This window comes from Amblyomma maculatum, chromosome 1 (assembly GCF_055883805.1).
Source record: "Amblyomma maculatum isolate TAMU_Amacu chromosome 1, ASM5588380v1, whole genome shotgun sequence".
Lineage (NCBI taxonomy): Eukaryota > Metazoa > Arthropoda > Arachnida > Ixodida > Ixodidae > Amblyomma > Amblyomma maculatum.
In genome coordinates, this window is record NC_139344.1 from 470,302,766 (window position 1) to 470,327,942 (window position 25,177).

General features: G+C 45.3%; 2 protein-coding genes across 6 annotated transcripts in view; one reads left to right on the plus strand and one right to left on the minus strand.

The window, feature by feature from the left end:
- xmas (RRM_XMAS2 and SAC3_GANP domain-containing protein xmas) overlaps positions 1-12,038 on the minus strand; it is a gene marked incomplete in the record, with an annotated part of 165,655 nt that extends 153,617 nt beyond the window's left edge. The window contains 4 exon segments of the mRNA XM_084605353.1: positions 1,222-1,321; positions 5,655-5,828; positions 8,865-10,559; positions 11,704-12,038. Coding sequence (XP_084461479.1) covers positions 1,222-1,321; positions 5,655-5,828; positions 8,865-10,556 — 1,966 coding nt within the window.
- A 10-nt stretch (positions 12,039-12,048) lies between these two features.
- LOC146209940 (uncharacterized) overlaps positions 12,049-25,177 on the plus strand; it is a 65,796-nt gene continuing 52,667 nt past the window's right edge. For 3 of the 5 annotated variants that reach the window (XM_084605364.1, XM_084605378.1, XM_084605371.1), the window contains exon 1: positions 12,060-12,190. In XM_084605364.1, the coding sequence (XP_084461490.1) occupies positions 12,187-12,190 (4 nt within the window). In that variant the 5' untranslated portion in view covers positions 12,060-12,186. Of the gene's footprint in view, positions 12,191-25,177 lie in introns of all 5 variants that reach the window. The other 2 variants (XM_084605391.1, XM_084605385.1) reach the window with 2 other exon arrangements.

Consider the following 25,177-nt stretch of genomic DNA (forward strand, 5'->3'; position numbering starts at 1 on the left):
AATTGAATGGTGTGTCCATGAACTCAGCTACTACAACTCAGAATTGGCCAGTTGGCATAGAGCCTAGCTTTATGTGCAATTTATAATTGTGCTACGTGACTGTGACTCAAAACGCACTCGCTCAAAAAAAAGCTCTTCCACACACATCTGAATGAAAGAAAGAGAGGAAGAAGAAAAAAAAAAAAAACATTGTTGACTGTTTGGCTCCATTTTCCATCATCTGTACAGAAGAGAGAGAGATAAGTTTGTGCAAGGTGATTCAATTTTTAACATTTTATCATTTTATTAGATTTAACATCCTAAGGTGACTTAAGTTATGAATGATGATGAACTGGTGGACTCCGGATAATTTCGACCCCTTGAGGTTCTTAACATGCACCAACATCACACGGTGCACCGGCACCTTGCGTTTTCACCTCAATCAAAAAACGGCTGTCGCGGCCGAAATCAAACCCGCATCCGTGGGATCACAGGTCAAGTGTCCTAGCCCCTGTGCCAACAAAGCAGGACCAAGGTGTTTCAAAATGCAGATAACTTTAGTCATCCATGGGGCTGTGCTTGTGACAGCACTGATAATGGTGCAAAATAGCTGGCTTGTTTCAGTTTCAGAACAAAGTGAGCACCTTTAAGACTTTAACCGCCAACCCCGAGCTGTACTTGTCAGGGCAGATCGTACCAAAATCGCCAATGACGAGTTACACTCATCCGGCCCGATATTGCGGTGCTGCCATCTTGAAAGACGAGTTACAGTGGTCAATTGCATTGGTTGTGATTTTGAACACTAGAGGGAGTTAGTCGACCGTAAAAAATGCATTCTACGCCTTTGGCGCCTAAATTGAAGGCTCAAAAGAGTCGTTTCCCAATGTACATGCACTGTGAAAAAGCCACCCTCGTGAACAGTTCTTTTCTAAACTTTTAGTGTTAATTTTAACCACAAACCATCGAAGTAATATATTTTCAGAACCATAGTTACATGCAGAAAATTATGGTCATTTAAAAAATAATTGGCGATTTGGGTACATTTTTCGGAAAATAAATTGGTGGTTAAAGAGTTAATAGTGCCAAATGGCTTACACAGCCAAGGGTGCCAATAAACATCTCACTGTTTGCCAACAAGGTGACTGATGTCGAGCATAGAAAACAAGCTCTGAAATAGCCATCTGGCCAGTCCTCACGTAAGTAAGCTGAGATCAGAACACCACATCTGGAGATGCACATTACCTTCATCAGAGCGCCTCCGCTTTGAGCACCATAAGATCTCCAGAGGCGGATATCGGGGTGAAAATCGAGTTCCCCTCTTCTTAGCCAGCTCGGCAGAGTGCTGCAATTCAGAGGCAGTGATGAGCAAGGAATCCCGATGGGCTGATCAATGCGCTACTCAACAGACTCTTCTGCGGAGATGGCATTGTGCAGACCAACGTGGAAAGGCGACAGTGTGAGCTCCTCACCTGAGCAGCATGCCTCAAATTTCTCCTTCATGATCTATCAATGTCATAAGTACATGACATGCTAAGTTGCAGACTACTGTGCCAACTTTTGCACCTGAAATGCTCTTTTGTGCTCATCTGTGTTAAATAAAAGCAACTCTGATATAAGCTTTAGGAACACTTTGGGAACAATTAAAGATTATAGAAACCTAATTTTAGGTTGTATGCTTTATACTTTGTAATGATGCATAAGCCAGTACTATAAAACAACGGATGATTATCTGGCATTTGCCTACAAGTAGTAAGTAATCTATAATTGGATTTGCTTTCTCATCTTGTCATAGAACTGGTGGCAGCCTTTAATTTGCCTATGCTGAGTGTATAGAAAACCGCTGCATTCTCGTTTCTGTAAACATGTTCACGGAGCCTGTATGTGTGTCAGTCAGTCAAGCATGCAAGGGTCTGTGCATGCATGTTGCCTTCGAGCGGTACTGCTTCCCTTGGTCTCACCATGCTTGATCAAGAGTGTACGTGCTGCTTGTTTTATCTGCTACTTTTTCCCCACTCAATGTCACCCTTACCACAGCCAAAGTCTGGAGCCTCCTTGGAGCCTCCTTTTTATATCTGTAACTTTTCTTCTCTGTCCAAAGTTGTGGCATTCGTGCCTGTTATTGATGTGTGTTACTTTTTTCAAGCCAAATATGGCAGCCATACAGTGCCAAGGTGTGATGCATCTATGTGACCCTTCCTTTGTGAGTGAACTACTTTTCGCGCTCTTAGTGCATACTTTATTTACGATCTCTAACACTCTGCACAAGGCACTGTTTGCAAGTGTCCCTTCATAGCTCCTGTGTGATAAAAAAGGAACTGACAAGGCATTAACTTCAGTCCACCTCCTTGCAGAAAAACACGAGCCGCTGTGTACTCCTGGGGTCCCGAGGCAGCACCGCACTGCATCCATAAAACCGCAAGCTGCCCCGGAAGGATCACTGCCTTTGAAGACCACCTTGCCTGCGTTGTCTCAGTGATGGATTGCCACCACTCTCCCCGGTCAACTGTATGCTCCCTCTGGTTCTTAACTGAACTGCTATTTTCACCTTCAACACGCGTTTAATTCTATGCAAGTTAAATCTCGTTACAAGAGACACTTGGTTATAAGAGACACTTGAAAATTGTTTGGTTGGCTTTCCTATGTCTGCCATGTTAACAACATTGCATACAAGAGACATAGTTACAAGAGACACTTGGTTACTAAGGACAACTTTTTTCAGGTCCCTGGAGTAAAATCACTATTTAGAAGGGACACAACCCAGGTGTGCTCATGCAATGAAGCTGGAACATACCAACTCGTACATGATGCACTTCAGATTCCCTTAGCTAAATTCTGCTCCCTATCAGCATCCTTTTTGTTGTATATGTCAGGAACTGAGAAGGAGTGCTTCCCAATGATTGGAAAGCCAAACGACCCCGTTGTTTCAGCCACTGGCATCGCATTACTGTCACCTACGAAGCAAATCAAAATGGATGAATGAAATCCAGCATTTTTAACTCCTCGCTGTTTAAAATTTGATCACAAGGTGAAAGCTCAGAATCCTAATGTATTTCTCTTTACGGACAATGCTTCTTGCAGAACCAAAGTTCTCGTGCTCAAAGCCACCAGTTATTTTTTTCGCTCTAAACTCCACACCCTACCTTCTACCATTAAACAAAGACATTAAGCACTCAGTCAAGTTGCTGTACAAAAACAAGGTTTGTAGAACGTCTGTTGCTCGACAGGCAGCAAGACTGTACAAATAGTAATTGATGCGAAGTTTGCTGTTCAGGTGATTTCAGGTGTCTGGAATGGCCCGAGAAGTGAAGCTGTGAGAAACCACATCAGACAAGCAGGCTTTAAATGTGGTGACATGATGCAAGAGGGACCATATATGAATACTGTGGCAAGCTTCTTTAAAGATGAAGCTTGGGCGAGCACCCAAGAGACTGCTGAGGTACCAGAATCTTTTGAGGAATTCATGTGGTGACATGATGCAAGAGGCACCATATATGAATACTGTGGCAAGCTTCTTTAAAGATGAAGCTTGGGTGAGCATCCAAGAGACTGCTGAGGTACCAGAATCTTTTGAGGAATTCATATTTGCAGATATGGATCTTGTGTGCTCTCAAAGAGCTTACAGACTGAGCAATTCTCGCGCAAGTAAATGGCACATGGGCCATAGAGGATGACAGATGCTGACACTTTTCCATAGAGAGTAAAGTGTCAGCACCTGAGGGTGACAAGCAAGTAAGAGTGCTTCAAAGGTACTAGAGCAACAGGATGGCTTGCAAAGTGAAGTGCTTTACCTCCAGAATTTGGGAAGGAATACACTCTGCACTCACAAAATTACATACTTGTATGAATAACTTCTTTAAACTTTCTTGAACAATTTCCTGTTAATGCGTGTAAATGCATTTATATATGCTGATGTGCAGTAAACTGATCAACACAGTGCTTTTAGAATTTTTGGTTACAAGAGACATCTTTTTTGGGTCCCTTGAGTGTCTCTTGTAACGAGGTTTTACTAATGTAACTCAGGGTGTTTAATTCAATATGTTTCTTTCACTTGTGCGTTGTTGTCTCTTAGAGTGTAAATTTATTTCCACTAAAAGTAGTGTATTTCTCTTTCCGAATTTATAAACACTGTTTTGTTGTTTACACAAGCCCACATGCCTTCGTCTCATTCTGTATGTTGGCTTACCGGCTACGCCAGGCGTCAAATCAACCCCCCCCCCCCCCCCATTTGTCATGCCTCAGTGATGACCTCAGGTAATTACTGAGCGTGTGACACACCTGTTTCGGTTTCAACAGCTCAGCCATGGCTATGATGTCAAATTCAAGAGTAGGCCACGTGAGGGATAAAACAACTGTGACATAGTCTTTCCTTCCCTGTTTTGACTCCCTGCGATGCTAAAGCCAGCCTGCCAATAGGAGCTACAACGAGTGAAGAAGCAGCAATTGTTTTGCAGCTTCTCATCCGCCAGGCGACCTATGATTAACACTGATGCCATAGCCATTGCTCGACTGTTGAAACTGAAATAGGTGAGAAAAAAAACCTCAATTATGAATTATTTAGCAGTCATAGGTAAAAACCATTTCGCGATCCATGTACAGTAATGTTTCACGCATCTATTACGGGTACACAAGAATGCTTAAAATGTGCAACCTTGAAGATCTGTCAGCTAGGAGAGAAAAACGAGACCTAATATTTTTTTACAAATGCATACGCGTCCTAATACACTGCTCTCATATCCTGGCATCAATGTTTAAATGCAAAAACAAGAAAGCTTCATTACCATGTTTTTTCTGTAAAAATAGTTTGTTGGACTAACTCAGTCATACGAGTATAATTGTTGTATAACAGCTTAGCTAACCAAGCTCGTGAAAATGTTAACATTTTTGCACTCACTTTAGGTGAATTCAAATTCAAATTCTGTTTCTAATTATAAGCGTATGTTGTGCATGTTGTGTACCATAACCAAGGCATTTGCTGTTCATGGGCATGGTAAGTAAATCGTTAACAAAAACTGCAACCAAAATTTGGTGCCTATTGTTCCTTTAAGTAAGCTTTGCAAAGCAAGCATATTAGTCAAACTGCCAGTGACACAGTCTATATGACAGCAAACTTCTAAACAATGGAAATGTGCCCCTGCCCCATTCCACTTTGTTCAAAATTTGCTTAAAGGCATTACTTAGAATAACAGGGTGTAAGCACGAGACAAAATTAAGAGCAATCATGCTCAAAGCATGAGAAGCAAGCAATGCAGATAAAAAAATATACAGTAGAACCCCGCAATAGCAAACTCGGAGCTCAAAAAAAAAAAGAGGCTTCTCCTCAGCCACCCCTGCACAGCCAACTGCAGCGACTGACAGACTGCCATAATGACACGAATAATCCCCTTAGGCTGGCTAGCGTTATAATGCAGGGTGTCACACAAAAAAAAGGAGATTCACCCTCAAGTGACCATCAGATATGAAAACCGGTCAACATCATTGGCTGAAGAGTGCCCATTGAGGGGCATTTGCCATTTTTTTCTTCTTGCCTTGTACCCAAATATAGCTGAACATGAGTAATCTGCTTGTGTGGTTTAGAAGTGAGTATCATCCTGCAGGCGGTGCGACAGCAACATACTAGCTACTGCACTCTGCGTGTGATTCAGTACAGTGCGTAGTAGGCCCCTTTCCCAACTCACGTGGTCACTGAACCGGATGGTGGCGCACTTGCGCTTGAGGTTGCAGGTGATGCGCTCCACGCGGCCAAACTGGCCAAAGTGCTCCAACAGCACCTCCCGGTCGTTCAACTCGGGAGGCAGCTTGTTGCACATCACGATGGTGAGCTTGCTGATCTCCTGGGGGGTCGCTGTCACCTGGTTTAAAACCACGGTGTAAGAGTATTTAGGTGGGGACACAGCATGAGCAAGGTACTGAACACAAGTTTCCAGATAAAGTACCAGCTGCGCTCCTCCGAACCGGGCCGCTGATCACAGCGTCAGCGCCAATGTAGCGGTAAATCTTCGGCAGAAGAAAAAACATATACATCAGCTGGTTGCCATCGCCGTTGCGATGGCAACCAGCTGATTTCGCAAGGCGCGTATCTCCTGCGCGAGCCGTTCGCGTGGCCCGAACTGCTTCTCCATCGATGCCAGGAGCATCAGCGTAGCACTTTATTCTTAAGCCGTGCCCATTGCATCACTGCAGAAGCGAAGCCCAGAATAATTTATTGGCTTGTCAATACTATTGACGTAATTTAAATCGAAGCACAGTTTTCTCACTTTAGATAGCGTAAATAAGTCGGGGAAAGGGAATCCCTCGTGTGACTGGGAGAAAAATATAATTTTGTAGGGTATTCTTAACCACTTAACGAAGGAAATCCAACAGCGTTTCATACTGCTTATATATTAAACAAATCGCTAACATACAAACGACTGAATGGACGAATGGGATAAGCAAGCGAACAAAAGTACGGACGATTCACGTGCACGAAAATTGAAACAAATGCTGCCGTGATTTAAGGCTTTCTGTACGATCCCCAAAACGCGTAAGCATTTGTGCCCGCCGTGCCCCTTTTGCACATCTTCTCCGGGTTTTAGACATGCAGGCAAGGACGAAGTGATTTGGCATGCTGCCAAGTTCATCGGGCGGGCTACTGGTGCTTCCGTTAACATAACAAGCCGTCGGCGCACGCATCTCGGCCTACGCCGACGGCGATCAAGTGAGGAACTAGTTAGGTAATGAAATATTTACGCTCTAAAATAGGTTTCAATGAACTAGTCCCTGGGCATGGTCCGTACGCGCACACCACCCTTCATTTCTTATCGTCATAACCCCGAAAAGTCTCAGTGCACCATTGCATGGAATTTCTTGCCTACATTTTTAACGAGCAGCATCAATAATCATATCCAGCTCAACACGTTCCTTACCGAGCTGAGTAATCTGTGTTCATCAACTGACTTATATGCTGCTTTGGCGCACCCCATCATATTATTGTTCGTCAATCTCTAATGTAGATTCAAGAAAAAATAACCATAATCTTATCTCTATTGTTTTGCCTTGTATAAGTTATGCTTGGTGTTCTTTCTCCATTGTTGTGCAATTTTCTTTGCCTCTTTACTGTAACCTGTACCCTTAGGATAAAAGAAAGAGAGAAAAGAAAGAGAAGTAATGGTTTAGAGAAAATGAGGGGAGGGGGTGTTCAGTGGGAGCTAGCAGAATGCAGTTAAGGACCTCTAATTTAAGAAAGGAATAAAGTAAGGAGAAAACTAAGGGTCGAACGAGTGCGTGTGGAGAGGGCGAAAAGATGAGCGGGCACAATGATGCGCGAACCAAAGAAGCAAAATCAAAGAACAAATGAAACGACCAATAGTTAATGCTTTGTTGTCAAAGTGCCGCCACTTATTCGTGCAGGAGGTTCAAATTTCGCGCGAAAAAATCTTCACTTTCTGCGCTTTTATTTAACATGCACGAAGCCGCAGATTCACAAAACTGTGCTTAATAATGAACCTAGACAAAAACAGTGTGGCAAAAATATTTGTCTCTCATCATCGGCTACAGTTTACGACAAAATGGCCCTCAAAAAGCATGTATTCTCCTAGGAAAGCATTGCCGCCCACTACGTGACAGGCCGCTGAATGAACTGCCATCTCTACGGCTTAGACGAACTAGGGGACTTTATCTGGAACCAGCGCGGCCCGCTGTGTCCCCACCTATATATCTTGCACCGTGTTTCAAACACAAAGAAAGAGGGGTGATGCTCATGTCCAATTACTATGACAGTTGGCTTGCCGATCACACATAATAATGGCTACTCTGTTCGTTTCCTTAGTTGTGAGCAAGTGCTCTTTCCTTCTTGTTCCCTGTCTGGTGTCCTAGTGTGCACCGTTTTTCATTATGAACCTTCACCAACTAGCCCAACATCTGCCTTCCAAGCACACGACTGGCACCCTGCCGCTTACCAACAACAATCCATGCACGAATAAAAAAGACCAGTACTCAGAGACAATAGAAAAATACAAAGGGACACATAGCCACATTATGTGTTGGCAATGTGATAGCATTAGAAGCTATTGCATCGGATTTCGTGTCTTTCTTTCATGTTTGCGGACCCCTACACGTCAGCCTGCATACAACCAGACATCTTGTTGGAGGTATCTGAAGGTGGCAATACTGATGCAATAACATCGAAATATATAATGGTCAGTTCCAGTCCTGAGAATTATCTGACAATTGCAGTGTTTTTTTTATGGTGCTTCTAATGCCATCGCATTAATACAAACAAATACATCGCCGCCTTACCTTTCCTATCATTCTCTTCTATCTTTCTCCTTTAAACTCCTCATTCCCCTTCCCCAGTGCAGGGTAGCAAACCGGAAGCTTTCCTGGTTAACCTCTCTGCCTTCTCTCTCTTTCTATCTCTCTCTCTGATTGCTAAACATCTACATAAGAACAAAAGCAGCACTAGGGACAATAAGTACACATAAGCAACTGATCTTTTCGTTCAGGACAACACGATGCACAGATAGGCAGTAGAAAACGTCACAAGAGAAGTAAAGTGCCTAAGTACGTTCAAGAAGAAACGAAAGGCCTTCGTCCTGTGCTTGACAATTCATGATCACCGATTTTGGCCCACATACTGTTTTTATAGCAACATATGTCTAAGTCTGCCCATAAGTTGCTATAAATATGCAGAGCGCTCTCTTGCTCCGAGGCTTGTTATTACATCATCTTTAACACTGTCTTTCAGCATCCTACATTTTACTCCCTCTGCTTGACAGTGCACTTGCTAGAAGAAGAAGACAGTTATTATTAGAAGGCTATTACTTATGCTCTGGGGTGGGCATCACTGCCTCCCGAGCTGCTGTTATTCCGAGCAAGCAGACAGGCAGAACCTAGTACTTTGGACTCACCCTGGTGCCTGTACTGCCATTTGAAGAAAGCTTTCGTCCCTCCCGCTTTGAGTCACTCCCTGCCCGAGACGTGGACTTGGCGGTAGGGGTACCTGGCTCACCTGATGACACCTGCACCAGCCCACCAGCAGCAGCAGGGTCAAGCTGCTGCAATTGTTTCTTTTCCTCTGGCTGCCCAACCGTGGGGAGCTCTTTGTCATCCTGCACAGTCTGTGCAACGAAGGAGAAGGAGCCAGCACCCTTGGCAGAGTCTGAGACAGGCTCCTTTACTCGTGAGAGGTCAAAGACGAAGCCACCCGGCCTGAGGGGTGCAGCACTCTTAATCAGTTCACTTGGGCTCTCGGCGGCCAGTGGAGAGTTTCCAAAGATGGAGTGGGAAACATGCTGCTTTAGCTGGCACGGCCCGGAGAAACTCGACTGAGCGGTGGTCATTGTAGAAATTTCGGTCGCCTGATTGTCAAAAGTGCTGCCAAAAAAGCCTGCTACTGTCGATGTCTTTGTTGCTCCAAATGCTGTACTGAATGAAACACTCTTTGCTGGCATCAACTGCGGCTGCTGCTGGCTTGTAATGATTTTGGATGGTGCTAAAGGGCTTACGGTGCCTGCAGAGCTGGCTGTCGACACCTTCTGAATGTTGGAAAACATGGTGGGCGTGAAAGGTGCTTGCTGCGACGCAGAAGGAGCAAAGCTGAATGCAAGGGTTGGCTGTACGTCTGCCTGGTCCTGACCAGAAAGCTGCCCACTGGAAAATCGAGGAGCCACAGCAGGCTTGTCCCCCATCTTCTCTGTGGCACCCTGCCCCTTACTAAAGAGGCTAGCCGAGTGTGACAGCTGGTTGGCTGTGCTGGGCTGATTTCCAAATGTGGTCCTCTGGCCGAACACAGCCACGTTTTCAGGTGCTGCACTCTGTGGAACTGAGCTTGGGCTGCTGAAATGCAGAATAGGCTGGGACATCGCAATGCTAGCAAACGATGCTGGCACTGGTTGTGCCTGGTGGGACTGCGGGTCTGACAAAGCTGATGACTGGACAACATTTCCAAACAGCTGCTGTTTTTCAGTGGTGCTCGATGAAAACAGCTTGAATGCTTGATTCTGATGGTGTGGAAGAAAAGGTCCGGGATCTGCCTTACTTGCAAAAGCCACTTGGTGCTGTTCTACTCCAACACCTAGAGCTGACCCTGCCTGTCTACCAGCAAACAGAGTGCTGGCAGGTGCCCTCTGAGCTAGTCCAAATGCAGGTACCTCAGTACTGCATGTCACAAGGCCAGTTTCCTGCTCCTGCTTGTCTCCTTGATGGATAGTCTGGGGCTGGGGCTCTGACCTGGCCCCAATGGAGGAAAAAGCTGGCTGGTCGCCCTTTCCAGAGCAGAGGGTGGCCTGCAATCCAGAGCCACTGTGGCTGACGCCAGAGCTGCTGCTGGTTCTAAAGTCAAAGATAGGTGCTGTTTTAGTCGGGCACTCCCACTTCGAACCAAAGCTCAGCTTGCTGGCATTGCCAAATGCACTCTGGGCAAACGACGTTGCAGGTCCACCAAAGGTGCCACTGGTACCACCCGACGTGCCAAAGGAGAAGGTAGGTGCTGGTGCTGTGGTTGCAGTTATGGCAAATGGGTTGCCAGGGGCAACCAAGCTCTGCTGGGACTGGTCCTTGCCATCTGCTGTCTTGGGCTGGTCACCTGGCTTTTTAAACATTTCCTGAGAAAGAATGAGAGCACACCACCATAAATGAACAAAAAATATTTCACTCCACAGGCTTAGGACAAAAAGCATGTTTTGAGGCACCGATGGAATCGACTGGACATGTCACAAGAACTTTCAGAGCACTCTGCAGCAAACTTGGCTCTTTGCACAAACATATATTTACAGCAACAGGGAAAAATAAGTGGGGCATCAGCAATCCTGAGCAACCACGGCACCTTTTGTTAGGCATCGAACGCCCCACAAAATAGAAAGGGAACACAAGACAAGCTAACTGCTCACTGGCTCTTCTGCTCCAAACAAGCCACCATATAGCTAGCCAAAACTTGTCCAGTTAGAAATTATTTAGACGCTTGGAAAGATCATTTAACACGTATTCGCAAGTGATGGCACGAGTGTGCTTGAACTCATACAGAATGCACCTTTCTTATTCCCTCGTTTGTAGCAAAAAAAAAAAAAAAAAACTGTTCGTGACTCACCCAGGAATTTTTTCACAATATTTGCAACTGGCGCATTCCGGAAAGTGGGCTAGCTGACAGGATTAGCACGTGGCGAGTTCGTATCGCAACGAAACAACTTTCTCGAGCGCTTGCCACACACTGCGTGGCCGCTCGTCGACACGAAACGTCGCTACTGCCACGAGAGTGTCCCAGCGATCACAAATTCGCTAATACCGCGCCAAAGCAAAGTTCACGGCAACCTCCATCAGTTGGCGGAGAGTAAACACCGAGCTGACAGCACTAAGTGATTTAAAGTTACGTACTCCCCCACCCCCCTCTTCCTTTGCCGAATGTTACTGCACGCACCCTTTCCATGCAGAAGCTCCAGAATCATGAATCGACTGATGCAAGAAGCGGTCTACACAGAGACTGACAGCTGAATGCATCAAGAGACGTTACCGCTTTTGCTTTAGCTATTGCACCGCATGAATAGCATCTGGCGGGCAAGTGACATTGCTGGACGGGCTAAAAGTATGCTTGAAATCGTGAATTTAATTGCACAATGCAACCAGATACGCTCAGTGCCAACAAACGAGAATCGCTTGTACGAAATTTATCCGTGAACACACCCTTTATAGTACAGAATACTCACATTGACTGCCTATTGAGCATATGTAAGGTGCAGTTGGTGAATTACTTACGCTTAGGAACGTATTCTTTGCACCCAAAACATTGCCGCAGCGTTCTGGGATCGCTAGCCGGTAGCTGAGTTAGTACTTGCGCAAGGCCTGAAACCACTTTGTGCGCGCTATACTGTCAGTCCGTGCGTGTAACACCAATAACACAACTTATTTTCCCTGCCACACAGCGTTCTCCGTGAGGAACGTCGCACAGGCGTCAGGCACTTTGTCGTTGCGCTGTCCAATATTTCCAGCGTGCACAAATACAACGCAGGTAAGTACGCCGGCAAAACGCGTGCGAAACTTGCGTCGAAAACGACGCCACTCCACCTCCACCACTCGGTGAAAACGTGCCGCTAGGTAGCGCCAGCAGCGGCACTGCTACAGCAGTGACGCAAACGTCTGGTAGGGAGAGTGTACACAATAGATTAGATGTAGTGCGGCGACGCTTTGATCGAAATACAAGGGGAATTTATCGTGTAAAAATCCCAACCAAGAAGATAAATGGGTGAGTAAAACTTTCCCTTATCCACTCCGCGATGTTTGCCGCCCGCTTTTCGCCGTTTGATCGCTTTGATGTAGGTTTAGGAGCCTTGAAATTATTTTTCTGCGCTTCGCGACGGCTGCAATTCAAAAGCTGCCAACCTTTCCCGCCATTCTTTATGAGTCTCTGCTATCACTTTTGGTGCAATTTGATAAATGCCGGCTGTGTCCGAGTGTTGCACGCACTCTAGAGCGCATGCCAATGCAGCGCGCGGCCGATCGCGCCTCCGGAACGTGTTTTTGCCGGGCGAAAAGCAGCGTCGCGACCGCGTTTTCCACGCGAAGGGGGTTTGCCAGCCCCAAACAAAAGGACGAAGTAGGCCTAGCAGCAGGCGCACAAGTACGCAGCCAATGGGCGCGCGCTTTACGTAGGAGCCCTCTTGAAACGGCAAATCGCGGCCGCCGATACAAACGGCTCGCTGGGGCATCGGCCAATCGGGCGGCGCGCAGGCTTTTGTTAGGCTTAACCGCGTGCTAGCGGGTAGCATTTTTTTCATTAGGTCACGGGCAAGCGTGATTGTTTCGTATCGGCCAGAAATTGGACCGGCGTGTGGCGGAAACATCGCGGTCGTGGCGGCTCCGGTATTGCGACGACAACCGCTGCTGTGGGCATTGTCTGGCGTTACGCATCCACCGATTCTGACCCTGCGATCGGGTTTTTGCGGGACATTAGGCCTAGCACGTGAAGCGTTGCGCGCCCGCACAATGGAGATCGGGGCGACGCGGGTAGGAACGTTCAGAGGGGCACGTGCGATCGTAGAGACGCGGTAGAAATTTCGCCCGCGCGTTCTCGGTCTACTGCGCCGCTGCCCACAGGCGCCAAAAATGAGTGTTGGACATTCGGGCGTGTGTATCCCCACGATCTGCGCGTTCGTTACGGATAACTCGTGCGCGAGCTCCTTGACAGCTTGGAGCGTCGGGTGCCGCTGTGCGGCTGGCCACTGCCTTGCGCACCGCAATCTCTGTTGTGCGTTGTGTCGGAGCGCCGCGACTGCCTCGGAGCCAAGCGAGTACTACGGATCGCGGCGCTACTCGAACGGCGCGATTGCTCCGTGTCGGACGGCGTTTCACCGTGGACACTGCATGGTGACGTGAATTCATGCTGTAATCAGCCGGACTTGTGCGATCATCTGCAATGTCAAGCGCTCTAGGCGTCAGACATCTCACGCTACACGCGTGCCTCGGTGGTTGGTTCCCGCGCTTCTCTGTTTCGGACGGTGAACTTAACGGGCCGCTTTTCTTAAATCTGCGTCCTAGTAGCGTCAGTACATTTCCAACGATTGGCAGGACGCAGCAGACACTGGAGTGTCATTTTAATGCTTGGGAATTTTTGGTTCGATCCTTCAATCCTCCGCGTGACATCGCTTCAGCCCGAGTTGAGGGGGGACGCCGTCGATTTCAGTTGTGCCGATGAATTCGCGCTGACTTGTGGGTTGACGGTGAGACTCATTGTTGACCGTGGCAGCTCTGGATCTGACTGTCCATTGTGTGCTTTTTGAGGAATATGAGTAGGGAAATTATTTTCGCACTGGCCTTTAGGGGCAGTGATGGAAAATGCGCTTTTTTTTTTTTTTTTTTCTTTGGCACGACGCAGCCTGAGCAGCTGCCACCATGATGTATGGTGATGTGGTGAGCATCTGGACACCACCAAAGAAACGGCTGCAGTTTTGTGCAGATGCCCTCAGACAAATCTGGTGCAAGGGAATTTGCATGTCCTGGCCAAGCTGGGCTCGAATTTCATGGAACTTCTGAACTACAGAAGGTATTGCGGATCTGAGATGCATTCGGGAAACAATCTTTGTATTTGTTAAATCAGGGCTGAAGGTGGCTGTTGCACGTTGACTCGATTTTGTCTGTTTAAATAAGCAAGGCTAGACAGGAGGAGGCTGTTTCTGTCATGAATACCCTGGCAGTTCAGTGTGGGGGAAGTGCAGCTGAGGAGGGGGAAGGAGAAGGTAGCGAAGCGGCTTCCACACAGGAAGAGGAAGCACAAAATGATGTGTATAAAGCACAACGTGTAATGTTGGCTGCATGCTTCGATAGCAGTGCCTTTCTTAAAGCAGGCAGCACTTTTCCGGAGCTTTGTGACCTGTTGGCAGATGTCAGAATGGGTTTCCCAAATATTAGATTCTGAGTGCTGTGTCTCGTAAGTTCCTGTGTCGCTTGTGAGATCGATTTTGTCTGTTTAAATAAGCAAGGCTAGACAGGAGGAGGCTGTTTCTGTCATGAATACCCTGGCAGTTCAGTGTGGGGGAAGTGCAGCTGAGGAGGGGGAAGGAGAAGGTAGCGAAGCGGCTTCCACACAGGAAGAGGAAGCACAAAATGATGTGTATAAGGCACAACATGTAATGTTGGCTGTATGCTTCGATAGCAGTGCCTTTCTTAAAGCAGGCAGCACTTTTCCGGAGCTTTGTGACCTGTTGGCAGATGTCAGAATGGGTTTCCCAAATATTGGATTCTGAGTGCTGTGTCTCGTAAGTTCCTGTGTCGCTTGTGAGATTCAAATAGACTACATTTATCGGCTAGAAAAACAATTAAGGAAGAAAATGTGCATATTTCCTTAGAATCCCAACCCCTTAAATGCAGTGTGCTGACATCAAGGCACTTTTTATGCGTGGATTTCCGGAGACTATGGCTGCACTGCATTAGACAATGGTCATCATGGAGTCCTTTCTATTTATGATGTCGGGAGTTTGCATGGAGGGGGTGGGGGAAATGTATAATAAATAAAAAAATCATGGATTTGTGTACTAATGTAGAGAATTTGATGCAGTTATCCTTAGTGGGTCGTTAAATATTGGGTGTGGGCCACTTTGACCTCACTGAAATGAGAATCATCATTATTGAGGGTCTTGTGCATTGGGGAGGGTACAAAATACGGTGCCACAGCAATACAATGCAGTGTAGTAGACTTTACTACAGTGTACACTTGATCTTAGCCAGAAGGTCGAGAAGCGATTTTACTACAGTGTAAAGTTATTCAGTACAGTGCTGATCATGCACAGAAGCATGTGTATGTGATGTTGGAAAACATTTTTGAGAATGCTTTGATTTCATACTAGCTTGGTAATGTCAGTGATGGGGCAGTGGGCCTGCAATTTGCAGCAGTTAAGCTTGATGCAAAGAATTCACTGAGATGCTGACAGTGCTTGGTGCGGCCACAGTCTTGCAACAACCATGCTGTGACAATATGCTATGTTATGCATATGCATGGCTAGTTCTTGTCACCGTTTTACTCCTGGTCGTAGTTTAGAAATCTTTTCAACTATTTCGGTGCACCTGGCCTCTCGAGAAGCGTTTTGAAGGGGAATAATTTTAGCACACGCAGCTTTTTTTTCCCCATTGCTTGTTTGAGCAAAAGACTACTGTTATCTAGTTAGCAGAGCAGCTCTTAGTAGCTTTTTACCATAATTAGATATGCTGCAAGTAGTGTTTTTTTTTATGTGGGAGCAGTGAGGTGTCTAATAGGAGTTTAGGAGGCAGTAGGATATCAATTAGGTTGAACTGCAAAACATGCTGGTATTTGATTGTTGGACTACAGCTTCTTTTGCCCGCTGTTCATAAACAATTTCTGTGCCCATTTTTGCCACGAGTTGCATTATTAGTTGTCAGCACTGTCAATGGTGACGAGTATAGGGATGTGCAGAAGGCAGGACATGAGCACTTATCAACTGGTGGCGCTCATTCATTGTTCAGGTAACTTTAAAAAATATACTAAATGCTAAAGTGGCATCGTCAGATGGGATGTATTTGTGCGGGCTTAACTGGGTAATTGCAAGAACATAGAGGACAGAGCAATGTAAAATATGTGGCAGCCCAGTCCCATACCCACTTCTGTATCAAGATAGCGTGCAATATTGATGCCACTTTTCCATGCCTTTCTCGTCAGCCTAAAGGGAGCAGAGAATATTTGTAGTATACCGTATTATCCTTAACCGTGGAGAGGCTTTTGTGGTGTGAATGGGTTGCATCTTGCCAGTGAGGTCAACACACTGAGTATGGCTTCTTCTGAATTTTAGTTCTTGGTAAAATTTAAGTAAAATTCACAAGACATGCCTAGTTCCATTAGTGTTTGCCCACCTAATCAGTTTGTCTGCCTTTCCTCCTCATCCTCCTCCTCCCTATTTGTTGAATTTTCCATTTGTACAACCACTGACCATTACGTCCCGATAAGTTGCCTCTGCCCACGCAAGAATATTTTTTGTGGGACTGGCATCAGGGAATCTGCAACTGCATCATAATTGCTAGCATGACCATCAGCGGCCACACAACAAGCGTTATCAGATAAGCAGCCAAAGTTACTGTGATTCTTTGCATTTCATGTTTGCTTTGTATGTTTAGGGTTGGCTAGGCTGCCTGTCCTGTGCACAGTGTAAAGTTAAAAGCTCTCGTGTGTTTGAGCCACTATCAGAGCCCAAGAAGAAATATTAAGGTGAAAGCCTTTAAGCCTCATTTTTGTCAGCAAAGGTTTTGCGCTTTCGAAAGTTAAAAATAAGTTAATAAACCTTGTCTCCACCGGGAGTCGAGCCCCCATCCCTTGGGTCCCCAGCCGAGCGCTTTACCAACTGCGCCACGCCTCTGATCGTGAAACGCTCTTCATAATTCCCCTTGTCTACCGTGAGGGTGATAGCGGGATTCCGCGAGTGATAGATACTGCACCTTTCCTCTCATGTAAACGAATTATAGAATGCCGGTGAACTTTGATGATGCCTTCAATGAAATGCTGGTTGTATTCGACAAGGGGCACATGATGTACCATAATGACAGGTCATGATGTCATAAGGCGATTCATGCATATACGAAGCTGACCCCGCCGGCCGTCCGATCCAGGCATCAGTGTGGTGCCTTTAATTTGCCGCTTCCTCAAACACTGCACCATACAGCAAACAGAAGCAGACCCAGATGTCTAGGAGGCGTCAGCGGCATTTAAAATTTATTTACAGGATAGAAGAGGTGCAGCATTTGTCACAATTATCCGCGGACACATATACTACGCCATTAAAGGAAGGTGGGAGTGAAAGAAGAGAGGGAGATAAATGTGCCGTAGTAGGGAGGCTACGATCCACCGCGCACTTTAGTGGTCAGTGGTCCAAAATGCCCTCTAGAATTTTTTGCTGATGTTTTTGCCATCTTACAGACAGTTTTACGACCCTCGGAGAAACTGGTTTGACTGGGTTGTTAAGGGGGAAGTCGTCAACACTTTCCTGTGCTATGAGAATAGCCCAGCTCTCCAATGTGGCAGCACCTTTCACCCCTTTGTAAAATCATGTATACTTCTAAATTTCTGTGCTTTGTTACATTGAGAAAAGACAAACGTCTTGCATTTGGCACAATATGTTAATGTGACATGAGCTTGTCATGGCAAGAGAAGTGATTTGAAACTAGAACTGAATTCTGGTCATGAATGAGCAACACAACCCTGAAACACCTGCCGCTAAAGGGCCGCCAATCTGTACTGTGCATTGAGCAACACCACTACTACGGATTTTTGAAGCTACTGCAGAGGTGGAAGTGCTGCACCATTCTGCGCCAATCTGATTTGTTGCACCAAGCTGCGCCTAAAAAGCAATTTACGCAGTAATTGACCATCAAAGTATACAGCAGCAAATTTACCTGAGTATTATTGTCGGTTGTGGAACACTAGGCGCTTGCTACAAGAGCACACAGCTGCATCTCCATCCACGATGGTTTAGTTCACTTGCGATGTTTGTCATAAAACTGTTATCGCTGCGGCTTTCACAAAATGCTTTTGGCACGAGCCTTTCTGAATTGAAATTAATAGCAGCTAATCGATTCCGCTGCTGTTTGCAGTAGCTGTCATTTGTCTATTTTTCTGTCATGAACTGCCCATTTAAAGGGCAGACATGTGAAAAGTGAGTGGGATTAGCTGCGTCGTGCCATTGTGAATGGTGTCGCAATGGCCGATCGCTGCTCTTTGCCTGTGTTAGCTTGGAAGCACAGAGGTGGCTGGGGGCACGTTGAAGCACGACATGCTCTGCCAGCGATCACCGATATAGCCTCCCCGAACCTGGATTGCATGGGATAGTTGTTCCCGCGCAGATTGTGCACACTGACGACAATCTGAAGTTTGCCATTTCCAAAATAAAGCTCAGTCGGATAGTTTTGGATTCGCTTTTACTTCATGCCATCCCGCGGCTACGATTGGGCATGCGCGTCAGACGCTGCTTGGGGCTTTTTTTTTATTTTTTTTTATTTTTTTTTATTGATGGCATCACGTGTGTTCTAATGTATGCACATATGTTCCGCACATGTATCCATGTTATGCTTCTAGGTATATAGTCGCATGGTTTCACCGCACTGCGTGGTTCACTGCAATGCCTCTGCGGTGAAGCATCCTCAAAACGCAAGGTGGCCGCTTAGGACAGGGCCATCAACCACAGGGGCAACCACTGAGTAGCCCTGTGAAAGGGTAGGGAGGCTACGATTTTGGAGCAATCCTTTAACCTTCCTGAAAATTAGCGAAAAGCAAAGCACTTTACAAAACTAGGAAAAACTTGTTTTAACTAGAGTTTCATCTCATATGCAGACAGCTGCCATGCAGGTGTTCATCAGATAAATTTACTGTCTGCAAACCGTTCTTGGCAGTTGTTTTGATTGTATTCAAAAGCTAGAACTTTTGGTTAATTTGAAAAAATCTATTTTTTATATTTGAGGCCGAATTAAGTAGAACTTACTGTAGCTGTGAACAGAAAAATATGTGTAGCAGCATTTAACGCTATCAGCCTGCTCCAAAATGCACCGAAACAGCCCATAAATTGCTCCAAAAAGCTAGACCTGCTTCTATCCCTGTACTGATAAAATGTGTTCAAAGGGGATTGGACCCTGCCTGTTAAGTTTGATTGCACATTGAAACTTAAGAAAAAAAATCTCCTAATGTTAGTCTTGCAAGGTTGGCAGGTATGTGTTTGATAGCGAAATATTTATTGCCGAAAAAGATTTCCTTGAAAATGATGTATTGCTTGGAATGACTGGGCAAAAATTAAAATTGCTCAGAATAGGTTGACAAAAATACAGCACAAAGATGTGTACCTTAGGGACAAAAGTTTCCAGGACACAAAAAAGGAAAATTTGGTGTACAAGCACCACATACTCTGGCTATCTCCTGATTTCCTTAACGGATGTCACATGAGAGTCTTTCAGACTGTTAAGTCAGCTCTTCAGATACCAGCTAACAACTGAGCTATTGGCTTCGATTCCTGATGATGCGTCCTGGAAATTTGTGGCCCCGTTAGTATGCGGCAAATGTGCCAAAGTAATGCTAATGCATTTTCATTGCGTAATAATAGTTCAGCACCTCATAATTTTTAGTCTTTAACTAGTACAGTAATGGGAAAGACCTGTTTGCCACAATAGCAGGCGCTCTACGGTCGCACGGCATGTAATAATCCCTTCAGTCTGCTGTAGTGGAGAGTTGCCGTTGCTGACTTGTTAGATGTCAACATTGGCATGTTATTTACTTTTGCAGAATAGTTTTATTTCAGTAGCTTTCTCTTGGGCAGCACTGATACTGAATGAGTGGAACGTGCAACTTTGGCAAAGCTCATAGTTTACACCATAATGATTTAACATGTTGCATCCTTCATTGTTATTTATTATTTTTTGTCATATGCCTAGTCATTCCTGCCTACCTTTGGTAGTATCCTCTATCAACACTGATTCAGTGTCACAGCGGGCCCATTCGAAGTGCACGGTCACAATAACACACATCGCTGTTGGTGGGGTGGCGCTTGCGTGACGCCAAAACATCTGGTCAGAAACTGGTATTCGTAGTCACAATTCAGAACTTGTTCCAAATTGTGATATTGCACACATTTGATAATGATTATGGTATCTTTAAAAAGGCCAGCTGACAACAACAGGGAGGGGAAAAGGCTGCATAATGATTGATGTGAGGCACTTGCTATGGTTGCCAGCCGAACCTTTTCATTGCCAAGCTGAATGATGCTCTCAACCAAGTTGTCAGAACAAAGGAACCAATCCCTCAAAGGACTAAGAGCCACTGATGGACTGTGATAAAACCTGCTAGTAAAACCAAAAGAGTTGTGGGTAGAAACTTCTTTTTCTTTTTGGTAACTCATGTTCATACTCTGGGCAAGGGAGGAACAGGTGTAGTAAGCTAAGTACAAAGCTCAGAGCAGGAAGAAAAAAAAAGGTTTTTGGATGTCATCTGCGCTTGCTGCGTACTGATATCCTCGTGCCATTCGCCCTTTTCAAAACATCCTTGGTAAATTTACCGTACCTTGTAGTGCAGAGGCCCAAATGAACATTGTGAATGCATTTGCAAGGGGGGAAAAATGGTTTTTAAAGGTTTTCGGAGTGCTATTTATGTGTTCTGTTAAGTAAGCACCACTGTCAGTGTTCCACAATGCCAGCATAAGGCCGCAAGAAAGGCTACAGATGGGATCAGTGTGATAGCTCGATTGCACTGACATCGTCCTTGCTCGCTGTATCAGTGTCATGAGTATCCACTTAGTTTCCAGTTTGTACGGTAGAATTTTGTTCATTTTAATTTTCAGAAATGAGAGTTGTAACTAAATTGAGCCACTTGGGTTGGCAGAGCTATGAAACGCAAAATGGTAGGTGAAACAGAAATAGGAAGTGGGTCAGAGAAATAACTGAAGTTACTGACAAATGGGAATGGGAGCAGTTAAGGATAAGGGTAGATGGAGAATACCTCGGTAATCTGCAATTTGCTGATGACATTGCCTTGCTAAGCAACTTGGGGGATGAACTGCAAATAATGATTGATGACCTAGACAGAAAAAGTAGAAAGGTAGGCTTGAAAATCAATATGCAGAAGACTAAGGTAATGTTCAACAGCCTCGGGAAGGAACAGCAGTTTACATTAGGTAGCGAAATACTGGAAGTAGTGGGCGAATATGTCTACTTAGGACAGGTAGTAACTGCAGATCCGGACCATGAAAAGGAAATAACAAGAAGAATAAGATTGGGGTGGAGCGCATTTGGCAAGCACTCGCAGATTATGACTAGCAGCTTACCGGTATCGCTCAAGAGGAAAGTATACAACAGTTGCATCTTGGCTGTACTCACCTATGGGGCTGAAACGTGGAGGCTAACCAAGAGAGTTCTACTTAAGTTGAGGACAACCCAGAGGGCTATGGAACGAAAAATGGTAGGGGTAACATTAAGAGATAGAAAGCGTGCAGAGTGGGTCAGAGAAATAACTCAAGTTACCGACATTCTAGTGGAAATTAAGAAGAAGAAATGGACATGGGCAGGACATGTAGTGCGAAGAGAGGATAACTGATGGTCGCTGAGGGTAACAAACTGGATTCCAAGGGAAGGAAAGCGTAGCAGTGGGCGGCAGAAAGTTAGGTGGGCGGATGAGATTAAGAAGTTCGCAGGGGTCAAGTGGATGCAGCTAGCACAGAACTGGGTTAAGTGGAGAAATATGGCAGAGGCCTTCGCCCTGCAGTGGGTATAATCAGACATGATGATGATGACTGACATTCTGGTGGAAATCGAGAAGAAATGGACATGGGCAGTACATTTTGTGCTAAGAGAGGATAACCGATGGTTTCTAAGAGTAACCAATTGGGTTCGAAAGGAAGGAAAGCGTAGCAGGGGCCAGCAAAAAGTTGGGTGGCTAGGTGAGGTTAAGATGATCGCGGGGTCAAGTGAATGCAGCTAGCACAAGACCAGGTTAATTAAAAAAATATGGGAGAGGCTCTCGCACTGCAGTAAGTATAGTCCAGCTGCTGATGATGATTCCGACGATGAAGTGTCTTTGTGCATATAGGTTTTGAATCTCGTCTAGAATCAAAGCCGGAGTGATATTGAAGAAAACAATTAGCTAAAATGGCCGGTGTCTTTCAGAGTAGAGAATGTGTGGAGGTGTCATAAATTACTATGGGGGTGGGTGGTGTTTGGGGGAGAGAAATGGGAGCCACTTTTGGAAAATATGAGTGTAAAAAAGAATAATCGATAGGAACTGGGAGAGACAAGGGGGTATGCTCTTTTGGGTAGTGCGCAGGGAAATCACTCGTCTCCCAACATTCTCAGCAACTTCTGCGCTGAAAACATTTACACTACTACGCATATCTGGTTTATACAACCACTCAGATCTTTGCGCAGAAAATTGTTTTGTTTAGCTGTGGCGCAGCTACACCTCTGCATACACCTTTCTCAGTATTGAACCTAGGCTGCAAAACAATCTGTTCCAAATCGAATTTTCTGCTACAACTCCTATGGCCACCACCACTGTACTACCAAGTACTGCACACACACAAGGGCTCTTCTGCATTAAAAATGGTCTCTCTGGTGCATGGACATTCTGAGTTTTGCAGACCCATAATGAAGTAATTGCAGGAAAAGGAGAAATTTTATGTTTGGCACAAAACTCTGGAAAGATGTCAAGGAAAAATGATTCAGAAATGAGGGTCCATGCACTTCCACACACTGTGAGTGAACTTCACTGATTACTTTGTTGCTACCAGAAAGAAAATAACTGCACTCGATCACTGCCAGCTTTTCTGGACGGCTTAAGTTCTATTTTTTTCCACCAAAACAAAGATGGTGGAAAGCTTTCTTCCACAAAAAAAGAGGCAGGCACATTTCATTGTTCAGTGCATTCGACACAAGCTATTGCATTAGGCTCAATCTCTGCTATGTAGGATAACTCTTGTGCAATTTTATCATCTTGCGGAAGCACACCTCTCCCTACCCATCAATGACGTCTGATGCTTGCATTGGTTGTACTGTATAATGAAATGTGCCTTCACCTTTTCTTGAGGGAGAAAGCTTTCCAGCATTGTTTTCTCGGTGCAGAGCACATTTTCCGATGTTAGTGGCTCGGTGGTTAGGGCACTAGACTTCTGAATCCAAGGACACGGTTTCCATCCTGGATGCTGCAACCTCGTCTTTGTAGAAGTGAATAGCAGGGCACCCATGTACTTCGTGTGAGACGATAGAAAGTTAGAAGCAGAAATGTTGGCAGGTGGTTGGTTGCTACAAGAACATACGGGCACTTTTGGATGCTTATCAGGGCCTTATAGCTTCTTGTGGACCAGGTATTGTGCAGCACACTCGCTTGGGGTATTTTTTCTTTCCCTTTCTGGGCCATGGAGAGTCCCAATTTCCAACCTTTTTTTGGAAAGCCATATCTCGATTCTGTTATCAGAACTTCTCCGCAAACTTTGGGCACAGTCGTGGATGTAACTGCTCGCAGGCTTGAATTAATGAGCTGAAGCATACAGCACCATTGACTGTCTTAGCCAAGGCAGAACTACTCGGCTTGCCCTGACTTTGGCTTAACGGTAGAGCTGCTTCAGTGAAGCGTTTAGGGCCATGGCTACATAACACGCAGGTTGTCTATTAAAGCGAAAGCATTTCTTGGCTCATAGATGACTTGGACAGGGTGAGTGACCACGAGATTGTGTACAGGAGATGGCTTACGATAGCTAGGTAATTAATCATATATCATTAATGGTAATGAGATAAGTCATAGCACCACAACACAGAGATAACTAGATAGTCATAATAATGAGATGACAGATAAGGCACCTCAGTGGGAATTTGTCATAAATATAAACGTATGACATCATTAGATGAATTAGTGTTAATGATGTCTTTGACCATTGCCGTAATCAGGTCCCACTAGTCATTTGATCGAAAACGTTGAAAGCGACACAAGCAAAATGTCCAGAAAAATAGTTGTGAACGTTAGTGTGCAACATTTTCAATTGGTATAAAACCTGCGCTGTGTCGGATTGTTCTTAGGTGATAACAACTAGGTACAGAACTTGCAATGCTTTTGTGTTTCCTCATCTAAGGAACCTTAAGTACACCTCTAATATTTTACTTGCATCAGACATTGCGATACATGCTTTGCCAATGACCACTGGATAATTTATAATTGGATTTGTGTGTCGATTGAAGAAAGGTGTTTAGGTCGCATGAGGCATGAAAAAAACTGCAATAAAGTGCGTAGTTTTAAGTCACTCCAAGGCTAAATAAAGCGAGCCTGCTTCAGGAGCCAGAATGGCAAGGGACGCCATATCGACCGTTACACTGCTGTTTTTCTCATGCCTCATATGACTTAATCCTCCAGTAAACGAGAGTGCCCCTGGATTGGTCTTCACTTGGCTGTGCACATTTTCATTGGATTTAACTTTCTTTACTGTTAGGTTCAGGTTAAGTGTGTGCCTTTTGCGCGTGCATAACAACTGCTTGGTCTCTGTTTGATGCCTCGATTGGGCAGCAACGAGGGGAATGGGATTTATGCAATGTAGGAAATCTTATTGTCTATTACTAGCGATCAGCTACAAATTTTGCTGCAGGTCTGTATTAGCAAATACTTTTATTAGGTTACCAGGAATGCCGAGTTACCGCTTTACTTGTGGTGAGCATATTGAAATATGCTTGATTCAGGTCCCTTTGTGCCACGCTATTAAAAACATAGTGCAGGGCGCAGTGTCTGGCTGCAAATGTTGGAAGGGCTCTGCAGCCACCAATATTACTGGCAAATGTTTTGGTAACGAGGTGTACGGAATCTTTCAAACATGTCGTTATAGGGGTTAGCCAGTTACGGCCTTTTTCATTTTCTGTGAAAAATTAGTGTGCTTCGGAAAGTGTCTGACGGAGAGGAAACGTGGTAAGATATAAGTAGTGCCCAGAGGTTCCTTTCTGGACTTGTGTTGCGGATGGGAGTTCAGTTGTTACGCGGCTAGGCAGTTGGCAGTGACCAACTCTGTATCCGGATCAGTTTATTAACTGGGAAGTGGTTTTCCATATCCGCCCACATGTGGAAGTGGTGCCAGGGATACGCGCAGGCGCCTGCGCCAAACGCTAGGTAGTCAGCATGCAGGAGTCGCATGTTAGGCAGTGTTAGAGGTAGGAGACTTCATACAGCTGTTCAGTCAATTTGGACGTCAGCATCAAGTGGTGCTGTGGCAAACTATAGACCTGGACA